At 34.5% G+C, this 22302-nt stretch overlaps 5 protein-coding genes across 5 annotated transcripts; 3 read left to right on the top strand and 2 right to left on the bottom strand.

The window, feature by feature from the left end:
• Positions 1-344: 344 nt before the first annotated feature.
• LOC105231220 (endonuclease G, mitochondrial) lies at positions 345-2760 on the top strand. The gene is made up of 2 exons (XM_011212394.3): positions 345-711; positions 776-2760. Exons 1-2 carry the CDS (start codon positions 550-552, stop codon positions 1613-1615), a joined length of 1002 nt encoding a protein of 333 aa, XP_011210696.2. The 5' UTR covers positions 345-549; the 3' UTR covers positions 1616-2760.
• On the top strand, positions 2442-8289 carry LOC105231218 (protein transport protein Sec24C). Its single transcript, XM_011212393.4, has 11 exons — positions 2442-3043; positions 3246-3659; positions 3726-4235; positions 4291-4514; positions 4582-4823; positions 4883-4998; positions 5062-5310; positions 5368-5817; positions 6450-6618; positions 6694-7484; positions 7571-8289. The coding sequence occupies exons 1-11, from the start codon at positions 2786-2788 to the stop codon at positions 7709-7711; spliced, it is 3564 nt and encodes a 1187-aa protein (XP_011210695.2). The 5' UTR covers positions 2442-2785; the 3' UTR covers positions 7712-8289.
• A 3250-nt stretch (positions 8290-11539) lies between these two features.
• Positions 11540-15442, bottom strand: LOC105231217 (Golgi phosphoprotein 3 homolog sauron). Its single transcript, XM_011212392.4, has 5 exons — positions 14773-15442; positions 13229-13356; positions 13038-13156; positions 12793-12968; positions 11540-12716 (listed from the first exon to the last, which is right to left on the bottom strand). The coding sequence occupies exons 1-5, from the start codon at positions 14989-14991 to the stop codon at positions 12468-12470; spliced, it is 891 nt and encodes a 296-aa protein (XP_011210694.1). The 5' UTR covers positions 14992-15442; the 3' UTR covers positions 11540-12467.
• Positions 15443-15741: 299 nt separating this feature from the next.
• LOC105231216 (uncharacterized) lies at positions 15742-18342 on the top strand. Its single transcript, XM_011212391.4, has 5 exons — positions 15742-16064; positions 16129-16287; positions 16351-16489; positions 16543-17357; positions 17437-18342. Exons 1-5 carry the CDS (start codon positions 15875-15877, stop codon positions 18051-18053), a joined length of 1920 nt encoding a protein of 639 aa, XP_011210693.2. The 5' UTR covers positions 15742-15874; the 3' UTR covers positions 18054-18342.
• On the bottom strand, positions 18262-21741 carry LOC105231215 (ATP-sensitive inward rectifier potassium channel 15). The gene is made up of 7 exons (XM_011212390.4): positions 21330-21741; positions 20782-20846; positions 20595-20716; positions 19334-19729; positions 18950-19056; positions 18537-18876; positions 18262-18466 (listed from the first exon to the last, which is right to left on the bottom strand). Exons 1-7 carry the CDS (start codon positions 21527-21529, stop codon positions 18419-18421), a joined length of 1278 nt encoding a protein of 425 aa, XP_011210692.1. The 5' UTR covers positions 21530-21741; the 3' UTR covers positions 18262-18418.
• Between the last annotated feature and the right edge of the window lie 561 nt (positions 21742-22302).

Genomic DNA, 22302 nt, shown 5'->3' with positions numbered 1-22302 from the left:
TGCATATATGTCTGCATATATGTATGTACATACATATGTATGTATGTAGTATGTATATAGTATTGCGCGCAAGACATTAGAGGTTTTATATTACCTACTGCTTGGTATGTACTTGTGTTTATATGTATGTACACCCTCATGCTAAAAAAGCTGCTTTTACTACTAAGCTCTATAAATGGTATAATAATATCTTTTGATGGACATTATTTTAAAAGAATTAATGTGAAATCAAGAAATCTCTGCCGCACAACTTCTAAAACAATTATTTTGCCACAAGCTTTAACAAATTTTTGTTCGTACTGTATTGTGTTTTCACCAAATACTTCTATATTTACTTATTTTGAATTTTATCACACTTTTTATAAACACTTCAAAAGTTGTTGTTCCTGCTCTCAAACAAAAATTCAAATTTCCGAAAATTAAAAATAAATTGCGTAGTAAAATTAGAAAAAATTACAATACTTTTGGCCAGCTATCACAAAAAACCATTAAAAAATATATTTTCATCATATATACACACATATAAATGTAAAAAAAAATAACGGCAGCATGCCTTTCTTTGGTGTTGGTTTAACACTATTGGTACTCACCGGCAGCAGCTTTTTCGTACTCGGCGCCTACTATCAGCACCATGATTTCTGGCATAAACTACAACAGCTCATACAAGAAGATCCATATGCGTTCTATATACGCGAAAAGTTATATGACGCGGTTGGCCACCACTTTACACACACACTTTATTAATTACAAATTTTCACAAACACTTTACTTGCAGCTGCCCCTTTTAAATCTTAACTGTCGGGAGCAGTCAGTCGGTAACGGTTCACGTATGTCAGAGATCATGAAGTACGGCTTCCCTGGTCTGGACGATATACGTGTTTATTCTGATTTTGTACTCTCCTATGATCGACGCAATCGTGTTGCACATTGGGTTTACGAGCATTTACGTGCGCCCTGTGTCCAATCTAATGGTGGTGGGGCAAGTCGCCATGAAGCAAATTATCAACCCGATATGAGTGTGCCTTCCAACTTTCGAGCTGATGTAACTGATTACAAAAATTCTGGATTCGATCGCGGTCATTTGGCTGCGGCTGGCAATCATAAGTGTCATCAGACACATTGCAATGAGACATTTTATCTGACAAATATAGCGCCACAAGTTGGTAAGGGCTTCAATCGTGATGCGTGGAATAATTTGGAAATTTATGTACGCGAATTAACGGAACGCTACGGTTCTGTTTATGTTTGTACCGGACCGCTATATAAGCCGAAGCGTCAAATGGCTGGTTTTACAGAAGTAGAGAATAGCAGAAGGGCAAACGGAAAGTGGTGTGTGGAATATGAGGTTATTGGTGAGAATACCGTTGCGGTGCCTACGCATTTTTTCAAAGTAATCACTGTGGAATCGAAATTACCGGGCGGCCAACCATATATGGAGGCATACATAATGCCAAATGCGCCTATTAGTACAAATACGAATATACGAAATTTTCTAGCTGACATCAGAGAGATTGAGCACATTGCCGGTTTGCAATTCTTTAATGGCTTGCGCCGCAGCTTCTTTTTTGACACTAACTACACTACAACTCCGGAATTATATAGGAATTTTCAGTGATTAAACTGTCGTGGAAAGATATAAATTAAATATGATATATATTTTAGAAAATGTGCATGTTAACTTAGCTGTGTCTGTCTAATGGTCAGAGCTGTCGTGGCGTGGCTGCGAAATTTAAGCACTTATTAATTGCACACACATTGAATACACTTTTGCACCAATATATTAGCCTTTACATTACACTTTTCTTATGCCAAATTTCACATAATTTCACCTTTTGCTTTCTTTAATTGAATTACTTTTCACAAATTTGGTTAAACATGTTAAAATCACTGCACTCAAAAATAAAGCTGCTTACCAACTGTCAAAATAGGCGCGAGGGAAGCGGATGAATGCAAAAAGGAAACGCTAAATAACAGAACTGAATAAAAGATAAAAAACAACTGTCAATTATAATCTCCATGACAAAAACAACTTTATTTGTTAGCATTATATAATTAATATAATAAAAACAAACGTTACTTTGTAAATATCAATATTTAAATAAATGAATTGTTTATATTCTACATTTCTAATATTTTCACCCACTTCCTTTTTACGCACTGAACATACCCTAGATTTTTCTCTTCACCAGCATTACCACCTTACGTTGATTTATAAAAGAATTCTTTCTTGTGTGGTATATTGATAATTTGATTATATTATTAATTGGTAAATGTAAATCACTTATAAACATTTATTTTGAAAAGAAATAATAAACGTTTTTATTTTAATTGCATGCAGAAATGAGAAAATAAAGAAATTAACATTAAACTAAACATATCTAGCGGACCGGCAACACTGTTTACGTGGCAAACGTCAAAATCTCTATGTAAAGCAAATTGGAACTGCTGCTCTGACGTGGAAGTGACATTTTTTCTCAATTTCTTTATCGGGTTTAAAATAAATTTAAACATACTTATTGTTAATTAATAGTTAAAAAACCAATTAGTGTGTGAGTTAAATAAGAGTACTTCAGGGTACTAACATTATTTCATTATTACCTGGGAAGTTTCGCGACTTAACAGGCTACGAATTAAGATTACATTTACCAACAAAGTGAAGTGATTACAGTGAGAAAGTTCAGTTTTTCTGTAGCAAACAGCAATTCACTATCCATACACTTCCATTACTTCTGCAAGTATAGATAAAAGTAATTGATATAAATAACACTCAAAAAAAGAAAAAAACATGAATCCGAACATGTACGGAGCGCCACCGCAGCAGCCACAATATACACCAGGCTGGCCACCAGCTACACAACAGCCTATGCAACCAAGTGGTGCACCACCACAGCTGGGCCCACCAGGCGCTAGTTATCCACCCAACAGTATGCCACCAACATCAGCAGCATCCACACCTGCTGGGCCACTTGGTGCGTTACCACCACAGCAAAACTACGGGCAAGGACAACAACCAGGCTTACTCAACGGCAACTACCAACAACAGGTTTGTATTAAAAGCTTACAATAAAATTGAAATTAGTATAAAGTAGGTTTAAGTGATAAGAATAACAACAACGCGCAAGTAAAGCATACTTTCGGGTCAACGAAATCAAAAGTGATAAGGCCACACAATATTGAAACTAGTCTTATTGCCACTTCCGCATACTGACTGTCACTGTAATTCATTATTTTTTTTTTACATGCAGTTAAGTAACTCAATGAGCGGTTTATCAATGAATGCAGCGAAGCAGCCAACACCCGTACCTCCCCAAACCAATACTCCATATGCGAATGCTAACATAGCAAATGCTCCATTCCCCACAACAAACCCTCAAGCCGGCGGTCCAGATGCTCCACCTTTATCAAATGGGCCACCCACTAACGCGCAATCCCAACCACAACAGCAAGTATCGAACGCTAACAACAACTTTATTTCGGGTCCATATACAAACGGGCAGCCAGCTAAACAGCCGCAACAACCACCACAGGCACCCACTTCCATGTATCCACCGGCGCCAAATACATCAACGCCGCCAATGCAATCCGTACCGGGAGGACCCAATCAGATGACAGTAAACAGCGCAAACATACCAGGATTGCCACATATGCCTCCCAAACCGGTATGTGTAATTAGTAGATAAAGTTTTTGTAATTTTAAAATTATAATAATTACCTATAATTTTCAGAGTGGTATGCCATTACCAGGGCAACCACCAGTTGCAGCAACTCCACCAACTTCGATACCTGGTGGCATGCCACAGTATCAACAACCCGGCGCACAACAAATGCCGCCACGGCCCGGTCAAATTCCACCACAACCCATGTCGCAGCCGCTTGGACCACCGAGCCAACAACAACAACAACCAATGTTGCCTGGTCATCCTGGCATGCCGCCTACATCCGCAGCAGCAGCAATGCCACCACAGCCGGGCATGCCTCCAATGCCAGGCTATCCACCACAACCGCAACAGCAAGGATATCCACCACATCCACAAATGCAGCCAAACCAACAACAACAACCTGGTTTTCCTCCGCAACCACAGCACCCTGGATATCCATCACAAGCCGCTCAGCCTGGCTATCCGCCACAACCCGGTTATCCGCCTCAACAACCACAACAACCTGGTTACCCCGGTCAAATGATGCCGCCAACACAACCTGGGCAACCACCAATGCCCGGCCGTCCTGGCTATAACGTAAGTTATAGTATGTTGGTATTGTCTATGCATAATGTTGTAATATTCTTTTTAGCAACCACCAGCCCCAGGCGGTATGTACCAACAGCCACAACAGTATCCACAGGCCCAACGCCGTCTCGACCCCGATCAGATGCCAAACCCAATTAGTGTTATTATTGAAAATCAACGTAATGCTGGTGGCGCTTTTGTCACCAATCAGCCGGGTCTGCTGCCACCATTGGTAACCACCAAATATGTTGTGCAGGATCAAGGAAACTCATCGCCACGTTATGTCAGGTAAGCAAAAACTAAAAAATTTTATATTTATGTGAATGGTTAACATTCTCTACCTCTTCAAACGCAGATCCTCTTTGTATTGCATACCAGCAACTGCTGATTTACTGAAGACAACTGCTTTGCCCCTAACCCTTATCGTTTCACCAATGGCCCGTACCGTGGAGGGAGAATATGAGCCGCCAATTGTGAACTTTGGTGAATTGGGCCCCATTAGGTGTAATCGTTGCAAAGCCTATATGTCGCCAAACATGCAATTCGTGGATGCCGGTCGCCGTTTCCAATGTCTGATGTGCAAAGTAACCACGGAAGGTAATATATTATTGGTGCTACAAGCCTGCTTATGACTGAAATTTTGCTTGTTTCTGCAGTGCCAACTGAATACTTCCAACATTTGGACCACACTGGTCAGCGTGTCGACAAATATGAGCGTCCCGAATTGGTTTTGGGCACATACGAGTTTTTGGCTACCAAGGACTATTGTCGCGTAAGCAAGCTCATAACTTTTTAGCAACAAAATATGATACACAATTTTCTTTTTTTTTTGTAGAATAATACACCCCCTGAGATACCAGCATTTATATTCGTACTTGACGTTTCTTACAATACCATCAAGTCGGGTTTGGTACATCTACTGTGCTCTCAAATGAAGCAGGTATTGAAACATCTACCTGTGGATCAGGGCCAGGACAAATCGAAAATGCGCGTTGGTTTCATAACCTACAACAGTACTGTGCATTTCTATAATATAAAAAGTAGCTTGGCACAACCACAAATGATGGTCGTCGGCGATGTGCAGGTGAGTTACTTGAAACTTTAGCAATAAAAACGATTTACTTTCAAATCCACTGCACAGGACATGTTTATGCCGTTGCTCGATGGCTTCCTCTGTCATCCCGAAGAGTCGGAGGCTTTGATTGACGCCTTGATGGAACAAATACCGAAAATGTTTGTCGATACAAAGGAGACGGAGACCGTACTCTATCCAGCCATACAAGCTGGTCTCGAAGCACTGAAAGCTTCCAATTGTGCTGGCAAATTGTTGATATTCAATTCCACGCTACCAATTGCTGAAGGACGCGGCAAGTTGAAAAATCGTGATGATCGTAAATTGCTCGGTACTGAGAAAGAGAAAACCGTACTCACACCACAATGTGTTTCCTACAATACATTGGGACAGGATTGTGTACAGAATGGTGTATCGGTCGATTTATTCTTATTTAATAATTCGTACATAGACATTGCAACTCTGGGGCAGGTATCGCGCCTAAGTGGCGGTGAAGTCTACAAATATACATACTTCCAAGTAAGTTTTTTTTTATTTTTATTTTGTTTTAACCTTTTTTTAATTTTTATATTTTTTTAATTTTTATTTATATATTTTTTTAATTATTTTTTTAAATTTATTTTATATTTTTTATAGTCTTTTTATATTTTTTTCAAAATATTTTTTAATGTTTTTGTTTGTATTTTTTTTAATATTTTTATATTTTTTTTATGTTTCATTTTTTAATTATTTTTTTTTATATTTTTTTTTTATATTTTTTTTTTATATTTTTTTATATGTTTTATTTTATATATTTTTTTAAATTTTTATTTTATATATTTTTTTAAATTTATTTTTAACTTTTTTTAACAACAATCAATTTTTTTAACTTTTTTAAATTTCTTTTGTATTTTTTTAATTTTTTTTTTAATTTTTTATTAATTTTTTAAATTTATTTTATATTTTTTTAATTTTTTTAGTATATTTTTTTATTTATTTTATATTTAAAAAAAATATATATATTTTTGTTTATATATTTTTTAATAATTTTTTTTTTTTAATAGTTTTTTTAATATTTGTTTTATATTTTTTATTTTATATATATTTTTTAATTTATATTTAACTTTTTTTAACAATCAATCAATCTTCAACAATCATCGTCTCTATTTCAGGCTGACCTTGATGGTAATCGCTTGATTGAGGACATCATTAAGAACGTATCGCGCCCTATTGCTTTCGATGCGGTGATGCGCGTGCGCACTTCGGCTGGCATACGCCCAACCGATTTCTACGGTCACTTCTTCATGACGAACACAACCGATGTGGAACTGGCTAGCATAGGTGCACTTAATTCAAAATTTTTCTCAAAACTTAAAATATTTTAAAATCGTATTTTTTATCGTTACTCTCCCACAGACTGCAATAAGTCCGTTGCTATTGAAATTAAGCACGACGACAAGTTGCCACCTGAGGAAAATATATACTTACAAATCGCTCTACTCTACACATCGGTCAGCGGTCAACGACGTTTACGTGTTTTGAATTTGGCACTTCGTGCCACAACAACAATCGCGGATGTCTTCAAATGCTGCGACTTGGATGCCATGATGTTGTTCTTTGCCAAACAGGCTTGCGCCAAATTGCTGGAACACACGCCGAAACAGGTCAAGGACAATCTGATAAATCGTTCGGCACAGATATTGGCATGCTATCGCAAGCATTGCACTTCACCCACATCGGCTGGCCAACTTATACTGCCCGAGTGTCTGAAATTGTTGCCGCTCTATGTTTCGTGTCTGCTGAAAAACGACGCCATCTCTGGCGGTTCCGATATGACACTCGACGATCGCTCGTACGTTATGCAATTCGTGCAGACCATGGATTTGAATATGTCTGTCAGCTATTTGTATCCACGTTTCATTCCAATACACAATGTCGATGTTGATGACAACGAATTGCCCATGTCCATACGCTGTACACACGAAAAGATGAGCGAAGACGGCGCCTACATACTCGAGAACGGTGTGCACCTGTTCGTCTGGTTGGGCCAATCGTTGCCGCAAACCTTCATCCAGCCACTGTTCGGTGTACAGTGCACACAACAGGTGAATGCTGAACGATTTGCCATTATTGGCGAAACACCGTTGGCGGAACGCGTGCGCAACATTATCGATACGATCATGAAGGAACGCACCAGAAATATGCGGGTAAGTAGTCACATGTGCACTTGTGTGAGTTTTAGCGCAGCGTTACTTATTTTCTTATACTTTCCATATCTTTCGTTTGGCAACAGGTAACGTGCGTGCGACAAAACGACAAACTGGAATCAGTTTTCCGTCATTTCCTGATCGAGGATCGCGGCACAGATGGCTCGGCCAGCTATGTGGACTTCTTATGTCATATGCATAAGGAGATTAAGGATTTGTTAAGTTAGCTTGTGGGTTGTGGTAAAAGTAGCAGCTGCAACATGTCGCAAAGTGGGAATGCTGACAGACAAACAAACACAATGTATAACACAACCAGCCAGCTAATGTGCCGTAGCTATTCCCAGAATCGTGCACGGTTGCATCGGCTCTCTCGTAAACGTTGGTAGTTGATTGTGTATGAATACTCGTACACATAGATACATACAAACAAACAAACAATTATACTTGAACGCATACGCATACAATAGACAGTTCCATATACTTATTGCAATTTCCACATCTACCCACATGCATACATATATAATTATATAACCGCAAAACTAATTTTGTGTATTTTTTGTCATTTTGAATGCTTAAATAACATTTTGATTTGGTATTTGCCTTAACGCTTCCTTTCCCCCTCTTTTTTTATTTTGCACTGTCCAAACTTTTGCTTGTGGTCTATTATTTTCCGTGTAATTTAGGTATATATATATACAATAATATTGTGCAAATTTTTATTATTATTATTTTAAAAATGTTAAGAAAGAGAGAAGATTATCATATTTGCAAAATATATACGAAAATACGAAAATATTCAATTAAATATGTAATTTTATTGTATTATTAAAACTGGTATAATGGCATACGTTAGTTATATTTGAAATTAAGCGAAATTTTCCCATTGCTTATACATCTATTATAGTTTTATGTGCGTAAATAAGAATTGTTTCCAATTTGGCGTTGCTCAACCTAAGTAAAAACATTGAAAATGTCAATGACAGCCGGTATTGGTTAATTGGTATAATGTCAAAAGTACTAAAATTGTATTTGCTTCCGTAGTAAATTAGACTATAAAGTTGAAAACAGCAATTTTCCATTTCAATTTTGAACGTTATGGCACTGTCGCCCTTAAAAGAACCTTAAATTTCATAAAATAATCAATAAATATTAAATTAAAATTTAACAATACTCGAATTATTTTACAACTCAATAATGGACTTCTAAATAATTGGCTTATGTTCAATTTAGTTCCGATTTGTCTTGCTTAAACGCCAGTGATAGACTTGTTTCGATTTGAATGCTGCTCTTTCGCAAGCATTTCACGTTGACTTCTCCACGCTGATATTAGAAAACTCTACGGCATCGGAGAGATTTTCAGTAACAGCTCACCATAGAAATATATACCCTTGATTTAATATGGGTGAGGCTAAAAGCTTAAACAACTTGCAAATTACCAGTTAGAATCGTTTTTACTGTATACTTCCTAAATTATGCTGTTCTTAGTGTTGTTGCAGCATAGAATATTCTCCAAATGCGTTGGTGTATGTTGAGCAGGTAAAGTAGTGGCTCCAATTATCGCTGATCATACGGTTAGAGGTTATGTTATGATCTTTCTTCAAGAAATAATCAGCTTATATTACTTTATTATATATCTTTTAAATATGATCTATAACATAATAAATTTTATATTATTTTATGATATAACCTTGAATTATGTTCTAATTCACTTGTCTCCACAAACCTGCTCTCTAATACCCGTTGATGTAACTTTCCTATTGGACCCAGAATTATAGCCATCAGTTATCTTCGGTGACAATCTTTGAACTTTACCACTAATCATAGTCTAAGTAAACAGTAAGAAAAAGAACCACACGTTTAGTCGCTAAAACTCTAAACTAATGTCAGAGTAAGACCGTTTCAAAGTGTTAGCACGCCATATCTAACTCTATTGTTACTAAAAGTGTACTTTACTAGCGCTATTTTTGTAGTTCAGTCATTCATTATACCCTAAACAGGAAATATTAAGTTTTTTTTTAAGTTTGTAACTCTCGGCCAGAGGGTCGAAGACCCTATAAAGTATAAGTATGTAAAACAATTCCTTAGTTTTTAGATATATTTTTCTAATTGACAGGATATCTTCATGAAATGTGGCATATATTATTATCCAAAGGAGCGCTGCAGTCTAGCATATAGCTGCCATACAAATTGAGCTTTCGAAATCAATTCTTGTATGGAAAACTTATTTATTTGACAGGATATCTTCATGAAATTTGGCAATTATTATTATCCAAAGCAAATATGCAATATTTGAACAAATTGTTTATAACAGACCACTATTACATGTAGCTGCCATACACACTGAGCGGTCGAAATCAACTCTTGTATGGAAAACTTTTTTATTTGACGGAGTATCTTCACGAAATTTAACATGCATTATTTACCAAGGTAAATATACAATATTCGAACAAATTGTTTATATCGAACCATTATAGCATATAGCTGTCATAGAAATTTATCGATCGAAATCATCTCTTGTATGGAAAACATTTTTATTTGGTGGAATATCTTCACGAAATTTGGTATAGACTATTTTTCAAACGAGCACTACAATATTTGAAGATATCGTTCACATCGGACCACTATATCATATAGCTGTCATGCGAACTGAGGAATCGAAATCAAGTCGAATGTATGGAACAATTTCTTATTAGACCGAGTATCTTAACGAAATTTTGCACAGATTATTTTCTATGGAAGCGCTACAATATTTGAAGATATTGTTCAGATAGGACCACTATAGCATATAGCTGTCATACGAACCGAGCGATCGAAATCATTTTATGCAAATTTTGGTATATGTAAAGGGTATTAGAGTAGTTAACAACCTGTTAATTGGAGTTACAACACCTGTATAAACATTTCAATTGGGGGCAATAAACGCTGAAACAAAACATATTTCAGTTTTAAACTAAATTTAACTATTTCATTATAAATAAAAGTCAGCCACAGCAGCTGATTAAACAATAAATTAATATATGTTTATATATATGCATATGTACATATTATGTATACATATATACACAATAAAATGTTCCCACAACAATCGGATTTACGTAACCGGAAGGGACCCGGATTTTTTATCCGGCCAAGTAATGTCAACTCGGCAGAATTCTGCCAATACAACAAAAATAACAATAAAATGTTGCAACTGGTTAACCAAATAACTTGCCGAAAATGATTACCGTTACGCTTTAAGCGCTGCGAAGGAAAATGCAGCAAAATAAATATATCAATATTTTATATAAAGTGTGTATAATATGTATGTAGACCATGCAAATGAAATTTTATTATTTGAAATGAAATTATTTGCCTTCAAAACACTTCGATAATGCTGAGACAAGACAAGATTATTGCTCTATTTATGTTTTCATCTCAATGGTTATATCATTTGTTGATGTATTTGTGAATGCATTGAGTGGCTGCAACTGCATTACACAGTATATGAACTTATATATGTATGTAGGGGTATACATATACATACATATACATAAAGTTATATATGTAGCTATATAAACAAGTTTTCAAAGCAACTGCGTGCCTGCGTTGCAAGTTTCTGCCATTGATTTGGGTGTGTAGTGGTGTGTTTTGCTATTGTTGTTGTAGACGAGACTTTTACAAAGCGCACATACATATGTATGTATGTATGCATGCTTGCAAGAATATGTAAGTATATATGAATATATACCATTTTCACTCTTATTTTGCATTAGCCCATAAAAGTACGCAATATTATTTACATATATTTCAAGATAAAATATGAATTTATTTAGAAAATAAATTGTATATATGCTTAAATTTAGTTAGTTTTGAAAATGGAACAATTTTTTTTTGTTTGTTGTTTCTTTAAGAAAGAAGTGCTCAATCAATTTAAAAAATTTTCTTCTGCCAATTCGAAGCGGCGCTAAATGAATAATAACAACAAAAAATGGTCAAAAATAATATATGTATAAAAAACGACGTGTAATATAAAATGACGCGTTCAGTGGCTACAACAAAAACTTTAAACAGCTATGTTTCAATTGAAGTTTTAATAAACAGCAAATTATTATTCAGTGCTTGTCTTACTAATACATTGCAGTTGTCGTTATTCGTTTGTTACATAATATACTCAATTGTTTTCGTATTTTTAAATATTTTCTTATATTCACATTGCAATAACTATTCTTAACATTTTTGTGGCTTACTACACAGAGACATTGAGATAAAATCCACAGACGTTTAGTTCCTCAAAATCGTGTCTTCTATATCAAATATTACGTCTGCAACTTTGGAACAAATTTATTAAGGATTTTTTTACAAAACAAAAAAGCACATGATTTTGAGCTTGGCTCTCCAAATCGTTCGACTTTAGTGATGTCTTTGTGAAACTCAAACTCTTTTTGTGTTATATATGTAATATTATCTATATAAAATGTCTATTGTTTTGTGTTGTTATCTATGATTTTATTTCGCTTGCATTTATCGTCTGATTTTGTTTCGTTTTGTTTTTTTGTCGAATATATGTGTCCTTTATTACCAATGCTAATATTATTTACTCTTTTTTTTTAAATACTATTTATTATGCAATATTACCTCTCTAATTTTTTATTTTTCCATTATTTCAAAATTGTTATTTTTTTCTTTATGTGTCTATGTATAGCTGTATATTTTTATTATTATTATTTAAATTTTTTATCTTTCACAACAATTGTAAATAATGGAAAAGTATATGTGTGTAGTGGCATTTCGCAAGAAAAAATTAAATACATCATATTTATAATATAAATTTATGATAGTAATTATTCTCATATGTTAGAAAAATCCATTTGTTGGTTTTTGCTTTTGTCTACTAGATTTTTGTAAACTATGTATATTGTGTATGTATGCATGTATATATATAAAAGTGGCATTGGCAGATAGCGCGATTGCTCATCATTCAATCCCATAATAATTAACAGGATCTTATTTACTGAAAGCCATAAACACTGCCCAAAGTATTTCGTTTGCATTCGGTTTGGCCGCCTCCGCCTCAAAATCTAAGTCCAACAATTCACGTACACGCTTCATGGCCAATTCATAGTCATCGTCATTTAGCGGCGCAAATGCATTCTCGATTACGTCACTAGCATGCGCCAAAAATATTAAGGCCAAAATACGTCTATCCATGCGTTGTGGATCATTGATCCATTTGGAAAGTACGGCGTCTTGTATCTGAAGTGAATACGAAAATAAACATTTACAAATATAATAATGTTATTTAAATGTAATTATTACAAATAATGTGCACCTTTTTCACTAAACGGCATTTGACGACATTGTCGCTAAGCGGATGTGTCGTCATATCGAAAAGCAGAAAATTTTGTTTCTCTGTTGTCAGAACGCCCTTTTCCACTAAATTTTTTGCCAAACGTTCGCGCACGTTTTTCAATTGATACCGCAATTTCAAGGGATTCCATGTTTCGCCTAGAATTTAAAATCAATTTAAACTCGTTAATTACGATTTTTTCTTTTTATGAGCGTTTAGTAAGCTACCACTCAAATATTCTATCCAACTTTGCACAGTTTCTGGTGGATCTGTTTCTTTAATATGTTTTAACGCTTCGTCAAGTAACACATCACCGGTCGGCTGATCTGATTTCAATACGAGTTTTCTGTAAATAGCAAATAGTAATTTATATATTTGAATTTTTACAGTAATTATATTATCATTATTTTTGATTTACCTGGAACACAAACCGCGGCGACGCATACCCGTTTTCTCCATCATCACACGACCCCGCAAGCCGAGTTCGATGAGAATGCAGCCACGTAGACCGCTCGATATGCAATCATTCCAAAAAGATGTGTATCCCTATTAATTGAAGAAGCATATGTTAATAGATGAAAAATTAAAAAATATAAAGCACCAAATACATTTCAAATTATATTAGTTTCAAACCCACAATATACGTAAGCATCAACTATATATGTACATACATATGTACATAAGGTCTATGTATGAATAGATTTCTAAGTGAGCGAGCGTCCGGGCAAAGCGGAAGTGAAATTTGGTGATAAGAAATGAAACCACTGATATTATCACAATCTTGGTTAAAACATAAGGAACTACTTAAAATAATTAAAATGTGTTAGCCTACACAAGAGGTATCAAAATGATGGAAATATATATAAATGCTTACATACATATATACATGTATAATACATATGTATGTGCATGTACATACATATAAAATTAATAACAACTTAATCATTTTAATAGGTATTTTAAAAATATCATAGTACTGCCTAATTGAGACAGCTGCTTTTATCTAAAGAAGTATACTGGAAAAACCGTAAGTCGTAGTATATTAATCATAGTTCCAAAAATTTCATATTTGGAAGCATATCCGTATAGTGGTTTAGTTTTTTGTGATAACAAGAAATACTTGTTTGTCTTGATAAGAAAGAGAGCAATTCAGTCGTTTACTTGATAAAAGAAATGCTTTGGACATCAAACATGTATGTGGGTATATTTTCAGAAATTAATTACTTCTTATACATATATCTTAAGGGTTTTTTTATTGAGCCATTATCTAATTTGAAAATGAGGTAATTGTTAATTGATTTATTTCTATTTGCTTTATGTGTGTCATTGAGCCCAAACGCCGATTAATAAGAAAACGCTTATTTATGCAAAATTTTCAGTTAAAAATCAAATAGTACCCTAGAGTATTTAGTATGCACTATACTTTAGAAAAGTAATTGTTTTCTTATAATTCTATTAAGATTTATATTATCATTAAGTTCAATTAACATTTAATAGAATCCACACAATTGTAGTACATAGATATGTACATTCCATCACAGTGAACTTTATATGAAAGAAATTAAAGGGTGCGAAAATGAAAACAAAGACACAATATGTGCCTACGTTGAATGTTAACACACTTCGTAAACAGAGAGGCAACTACAAATACAAAAATGTTCCGCCACCGCATCAAATGTTAATGAAGGTAGCAGAAGCTCGTCATTGCCATAACAGTTTGAAAAGTTAATGGCAGATAGATATAAAGACGTCAATTCTAAGTGAAGAACGTGTTGTTCGCACCACATTGATGAATTGAGCTTTGGCTCACTTGTTTTCGTTAATTGCTAGTGTTTTTCTGATAACTTCAATTCTACAGCATTGTTTTTAGCTATAATACCCGCACATAAAAATTGCGGCATTTGCAATAATATTAATAGAATTCCGGAAGAGTTACGATAAAGCTGCACTACAACTATTTACCTCCTTGTCTTTTAGGCCCAACAGCAACACTTCTTCCATGAGTGTTAGACGTGTCTGTTTGGAATCTCCATCATCTATATTGTCCTCTTGATCTTTATTACTATTATTCAAATCGTTATCGTCGTCCGGTGTGTTTGCATTTAGGCCAGCAGCACCACCTTCAGCTCCATTATCCCGTGTTTTAACGGCTCGTCTCACCAAACCATCACTCCGGTTCATTTTATATGTTTGATATTATTTATTGAAAAGAAAACTTCAATTTATTATGTCGCTATTTACTTAATTTTTTACCCGTAGAAATATACGCAAATTTTATTTGTCAGTGCATTCGTAAGTAATTGGTGAAGTGGCGCTCCGCTACGTTTTGTTTTACACCTTTTCTTTGTTGCTGTTATTACTGTTCCTTCCGTTTCTATGCTACTTTTGTGTCACTTCACTTCACTGTAACAAGTTATAGCTATTTACTTTTATTTAGTTATTATGTGCAATATAAATCTTTTTTTATTTTTACAGAATGGTTATAAATTTGCTACACACTTTGCAGAAAAACACAATTTTACGATTTATTGCCGATATTTACGATTGGATAGAGGAAAAAATTATTTTCGTCGTAAATTTTCTCCTCCTCTAAATTCTGACATTTCCTTCCACGACAGATATCTTTTTGACAGCCAGTATTGCCAATAAAAAACAAATACCTGACAGAAACAGCTGTGCTGGTTGGACAATTTCACGCCTACATTGCTTCGTTTCAGCAGGTGTATAGGCAATATGTTTGACAATCGAGAATGCCATTAATTTCGAAGTCCATGTAATATTACAAAAACCAACTACTTTTGATTTTATCAAATTTATAATAAAATGTGAAAGTACTAAGCAATAGTATTATTTTCTTAAGAATAATTATCAGTAGTAAAATGGTTTTTATGGCACCACTGCATCTGCCAGGGTTTCTTCTTTTTCCCTACTTTTTTGCCGCTAGCTGTCGCTGCAATACGAGTAATCTGAAATCAACATAAATGTTTGAAATTGAAATTTAATTGATGTTCTTGCTGCTTAAAATTGTGTTTTCTTAAAGTCCGCACTTAAATAATCTTGGAAAATGTATTTAATATCAACGGGGAAGACTACTGTGCTTTCGGATTTTAGTAATTTAGATACAAAATCTATTTATCAGCATGCAAATGGAGAAACAACGGATTTTCAGTTTTACGCCCGACAGCGTATTTTCCTAGAGGTGAACAAAAAGTCAGGTCTGGAAATTATGCGAATTAAGGATAAAGGCAATAACAGTAAGCATACAATGCAACATACAAAAGTTTGTTTTCTACAGAAAAGTAATGTTTTTATATAAAGATTTAAATATTCAACGAGTGCGCAAACTAAATATCGGAAATGTCTACAGTGCCGCTTGCGCAAAGCAATCGATGGAAGAAATGGCTTTTGGTGGAGTAAATGGGCAAGTTAGCATATACAATTATAAAAACTCGGAGCTGGTACATCGCTTTAAAGCCGGTTAGGACTCAACATATTTTAATAATGATATATTCGTTCTTTAATATTTTATTATTTGTATAGATAATAATCGTAATAGCGTATTGTATTTGGATTACAATGGCACGGATGAATACATATCTTCTGTGTTTGAAAATGGTCATATCAACATATACGGAACTAAAACAAAGACAAAAATCGATAGTGTAAACATAGATGGCAAGTAAGTGTACACAGTAGCCTTGATTTAGTTCTATTCTAACATTTTCTTTCTAGTTCAACTCTGGCTCGCTTTCACCCTACCAAACGTTTCCAATTTTCTATAGCATCATTTAAGGGCGCTGTAACTGTTTACGATTTGCAAACTAAACGCAAAATATTTAATTTAAATGATGCACACGCTTCGCCCTGTCGCGATTTATGCATGTCCGCTGCAACACCTGATTCTCTAATAAGCGTCGGCTACGATTGTATTGTTAATGTGTTCGACACGCGACGTAGAACACCACAAATGAAACTAAATCATCCTCATCCACTGTCAACGGTGGCAATGAGTGGTTGTGGCACATACTTTTGTGTGGGAAATTTAAAGGGTGAATTGATTTCATATGATATACGAAGTGTTAAAAAATGTTTGGCCACCAAAAAAGTGCATGATTGCTCTGTTACAAGGTTATCATTTGTGCCGCTGTCTGAAGATGACGGAAGCACTACTTCAAGTTTCAGCGGTACAATAGCTAACAATACTGACAGCCCAACGGAGTATCTTGGTGAACAACAAAAATCAACCGCAACAATGCGACAACGCGATTCCTTTTGTGATTTCCTGGATTTTCAGGCGAATAAATTAGATCGCATGTCGGCTCGTTTCACAATGCGACGGGACAGTTTTGATTGGGATACACTCGGACGAAAACCCAAAACCGAGGATACCACTCCAACCGCATCGAAACTCAACGGGAGCAGTGAGAACCTTAATGAATCTACAGAAAAATCGACTGAAAACATTTCCAATGGAAAATTAAATATGAGTTTCGATTATGTAAATACACGACGTAAAAAGATTGAGGACGGTAAAAAACCATATACGAGTAAGTTAACATTATAAATAAAAATTGCTTTCGTGATTTTATAGTTTACAAATTCTGAACTTTTATTAATACCCACCAGCTCCACTACGCGACCGAAATAGTATATCAAAAATGGTTACTAATTTGAAACAAATTGAAGAAGAGGAATCCTCTCACATTCTACATCAAAACAATGTTAGCAATACTAGTGATAAAGAGAATCCATCGAATGCGGAAATGGATTTCGACACCCACGGCCAACTGCGTAAACCGTTAAATGCCTACAGTAGCACACCGAATCACACACCGATAGATAGCATAAAAGTTAAGAAATTAGATCAAGTAAAGTCAGAAATAATCACCGAAAATAATAACGTAGAAACTATAAATACTACCGAAAATAATCATTCAGAGAATGTGAATATTACTGCCACACCAAGCGATATTTTACAACATATCGCAGATTTGCGCTTGGAAATGAATACACGATTTCAAAAACTAGAATCGGAAGTAAAAGTTAATGCTGAGCAAAATAAGTGGCAAATATTCACGCAAATAGCTGACATTTGGGCACGGCAAATGAACACTAGTGAAGATATACGTGATGCGCTGAGCTATCTGCTGCAAACTGATCCTTTTGTCAACGAATTTTTGCGTTTGAAAGATGAAAACGAATTACTGAAAGCTCAGCTACAGCAAATCATGGAGAAAAAGTAGGTAAATGACTTTGTCTGTTTATTAAAAATATTTTTTGGTCTCGAAGATCAGTAGGAAAAAATATAATGTAGTGAATTAAGTAAACGCACTGAGTAGAAACTTATTAAAACGAAATTGTATTTCATTTATTGCATAATTCCACGAAAAAAGACTTTATGCTACCAAACAAAAATCATACACATAGAAATAAGAATTAACTATATAATAATTAAATGATTAACATAATTGTATACTTTATTAGTGCAAATATAAAGTTTTGCCAGTTAATAAATTGAGTTTTAAAAAATTACTTCAAACATTATGCATTTGAAAATTAGAAAAATATATATACGTAACACAAATTGTGTTTTTTCGATTACTTTCATTCAAGCTTTGTTCTCCAAGCAGGAATGTTCAATAGATTTCATGTCGACCTGCAAAGAAAACGCAATTAAAACTTGTAAAACTCTGCGCATTTGGTGTCCAGTTATATTATAAATGTACCGATATTGTTGTATTGAAATTACTATAGTCAACGATATATCGCTCATTACGTGAATCGTAGTTGATAATGTTGACAAAGCGCTGTCCCCAGAAAATATCTTCGCATGGCACGTAGGAAGTGCGTGCCTCCGTTACCATAGCGGTTGCAGCAGAACAACCAACAATCGACACATACAATTCAAATTGTGCTTCATTCAAATCTTTAGCCGATTTCAAATAGTACAAAGGGCTGGTCTCATCTATGAAGTGGCATACGATTTCTGGCCAGACAATAATTTGCTCGCCATTGCCATCCAATTTCAGTTCAGTGCGTGTTTGCAAGAACTCGCCCTCGCGTGTGCTAAAAACAAAAATAATTAAAATAGGTGTATTCAGAACATATTTCAACACTTATCACTGGTAACAGGCCTTACGTTTTCCCCATTATGAGATAAACACGTATCTTCGACTCTATGACTTGTTGTTTGCGTGGATCGCAAACGCGAAATAAGAGACAAAGTTTGCCATCCCGATAACAAATCTGGAAAGTACAGAATTATTTCTAGCTAAAGGATATGTAATGGCACATTTTGAGTTGTAAACGCCAAAAATTTCACAAAGTTCAAATTTTGTTTTCTTCTATTTATCATTCTTTATAGTTTTTTTTATTATATTACTTTTTCATATTATTTTTTTTATATTTGTTATTATTTTTTATGTTATTTATATAATTTTTTTTATTATATTTGTTATGATTTATTTATTTTTTTTTTCTATTTATTATTATTATTATTTATTATGTTTTTTTTTATACTTACCACCGCTTTGTCGCTAAATTTCATTTTCGTTATTTGCTTTGCTGGCCTTGCCGTCTTTGCATATACCATGCTGACGAGCATTCCCTCAATTCCAATAGCCAATATCATTTGCAAAACGAATAGAAATATAGCTTCCGGGCACTCGTCACTCGCATATTTCTCACCGAAACCAATTGTGGTCTGTGTTTCCACCGAATAAATGATCATGGAGACGAAATTATGCACGCCCTTAATACATGGTTCCTTGCCCTCGCCCAAACGCTCGCCGGTGACTTCGTCAAACATTAAATCTCCATGCGAATAAGCAACCATATAGTTGAGCAAGGCGAAGAAGAACCAAGTGAGGAAGTAGGATCCAACAAAAATCGTCAGCATATATTTCCAATCAAGTTCGATCTAAGCATATACCATACACACATATTTATATACATATATACTTATAATCATTGATTTACTTATAGAGGTAGCTAGCTGTTGGCTAATCAAGAGTGGAATTTAGTTTTCAAAAAAATGCTACTAAATTTGAAAAGTGTCGCACTTGCTTGTCAAGAAAACAGTGCAAATGAACATATCGACTTTGGAATATACATATTTATTTACAAGAGCAATGCAGTATGCAGTGCATGGTGGCGCCAAATTTTCATATTTCACATACATTTGTAATATACTTATCTTTTATGCATACAGTGCCTCTCAAAATGTTATATATACATATCATGGCATCAAATTTAGTAGTAATAAGAAGAAAAAACTATGAATTAGTTGTTAATGGTGATTTATTTCAACAAATGACATAATTTAACATTAGTGCAAAGAACTATATATATTGTTTGAGTATTTGTGATTATATAACTTGGCTAGTATTTCATAAATGCTTAGTTTCAACGAAAACTATAATACATATGTACATATGTATATACAAAAGTACATGCACATAAAATCCAGGACATACATATATTCAATACATACATATATTTGTACAGTGGTGACATATGTTATTTTAGTTATTACTATTTAGTTTAATTTCAGTTGATGCGATTTGTTATGGCTTCCAGCCGGTCAAATATTTTTAAATGCGAAAATTTCCATTTGTATTATTTTGTTTTATGCCCGAATAACTGTTGGCATCATCTTCCACACATGACTCTAAATCCGATTGTTCAAAACTTAATTTAGTTGATGCTGGTGTTATTGTGTTGTTCACATTTGAAGGTGCTGTTGTAAGACATTTCTTTGGGAATAAACGTGTTAACGCGCTTACCATTGTTGTTACCAAATCTCTAACGTAGCGCCACGATTTCTGTGGTATACGCCGAAAACTGACATTTTCATGGCCACTTTTCTCAATGACACGATGATGACGACTTCGCGAACACATTGGATCTACATTAATCTGCGTGTTAGCATTTCAAAGGAGTACGACTATTAACAAGAATCCGCTAACTTACCACTGTAACGGCAATCACGATTCAATTCAATTGTGCTACCAGCCCAATCGCTTGCACAAGGCACACTGGAAAGTTTAACGGCATATTAGCAAGTACATGAGAGCATTAATCTCGTCAAAATAACAGTGCATCTTACATATATTTATAGTTATAAGTGTATAAATTTTAATTCATAAATCACTCTAAAAATGTCCTATGTCTAAGAGTTCGTATCCAATTCAAAACATTGCGACAAAGTCCACAAACTAATATTTGCAGAACTTGTCAGAAATGTGAAAAATTAAATTTACCTGCATCTCAGCTTGTCCTATAAAACTTAACAGGCATGACTCACAGTTAGATAAAAAGATTAAACACTTGAATTTAAGTTATTCAGTAGATTTCAGAACATAAATTTAGTTAAAGCACTCAAGTCAAACAAAATACATACATACATATATGTACTATATATACATACACACATACTTACATACGCAAACACTTATCATTATAATGTGTGCACAACTAAATCAACTTAAGTTGTTCCACATTAAGTAAATCATACTCACTTGTTAGCGCTTCTGCTTATATGTCCATCCAAATCGCTTTTCTTACGGCGCTGCACAATCGGACTCTCTGGATAATAGTCGGCCGATTCGTTGATGCGCTCCTTTTCTTCCGAACGCTTGAGTGATTTAGGTTCAATAGGACGCGGTTTAACCGGCATCGATATGGATCGGCGTATTTGTGGATTATCAGCTTGATCCATGTCTTGAAGGCTACAGCTGTTTATATAACAAAATGTTTAATTGTCCACCCACTCACTCGGGTTGTGATGAAGCTTCAAATCCAATTGAAGGCAATTAAATTAAATCAGCTACAAAGACGCACAGTCAGCACTTGCCTTGCTGTGGCTGCTGCTTCACGTTGTTTGTTGTTGAAATTACAAACGCAAACTAAGCTAAGGTCTGACAAGATTATATTCGTCTTCAAGACATACTACTCGTTTTCGTTGATAACCAGCTTATTGTGCTATGGCAAATAGTATTATCTAAAAACTACAGTACATAGAAAACTCAAAGAGATTCACGCATGAAAACATGTAACTGTGTGATTGATTGTACATCACTGTACATAAATTAAATTGGGCCGTTTTAAACAGAATAAATATTGAAAATTGTTTAATAGTTTCAAATAGCAAGCAAGTTATACTTTTTAAACTATATACATATCTATAATTTTATGTGCCTGTTCTTATATTCTTTGTTGGAGCACTATATTATGTACTACAAATAGGTACAAAAAATGTGTATGTATATGTATGGGTGTGTAAAAGTTGAGTTAATGTTACACCACTTGGCTGTTATAATCTTTTCAAAACTATAGACAAAAGAAACTACGATATTCCGCGCTTTAAAATGCATTAATAAAAGCGTGCTGATTGTCATCTTGCCACGTGTAATGTTATTTCAAAATAACGGATTTGCAGTACAGTATAACTGTTTGTCATTTCCAAGTGTTGTACTTCCGCCATTACTCGTT

Source organism: Bactrocera dorsalis, chromosome 1, assembly GCF_023373825.1.
Source record: "Bactrocera dorsalis isolate Fly_Bdor chromosome 1, ASM2337382v1, whole genome shotgun sequence".
NCBI lineage: Eukaryota > Metazoa > Arthropoda > Insecta > Diptera > Tephritidae > Bactrocera > Bactrocera dorsalis.
The sequence above is the reverse complement of the archived record's forward strand: the minus strand, read 5'-3'. Positions and strand labels throughout refer to the sequence as shown.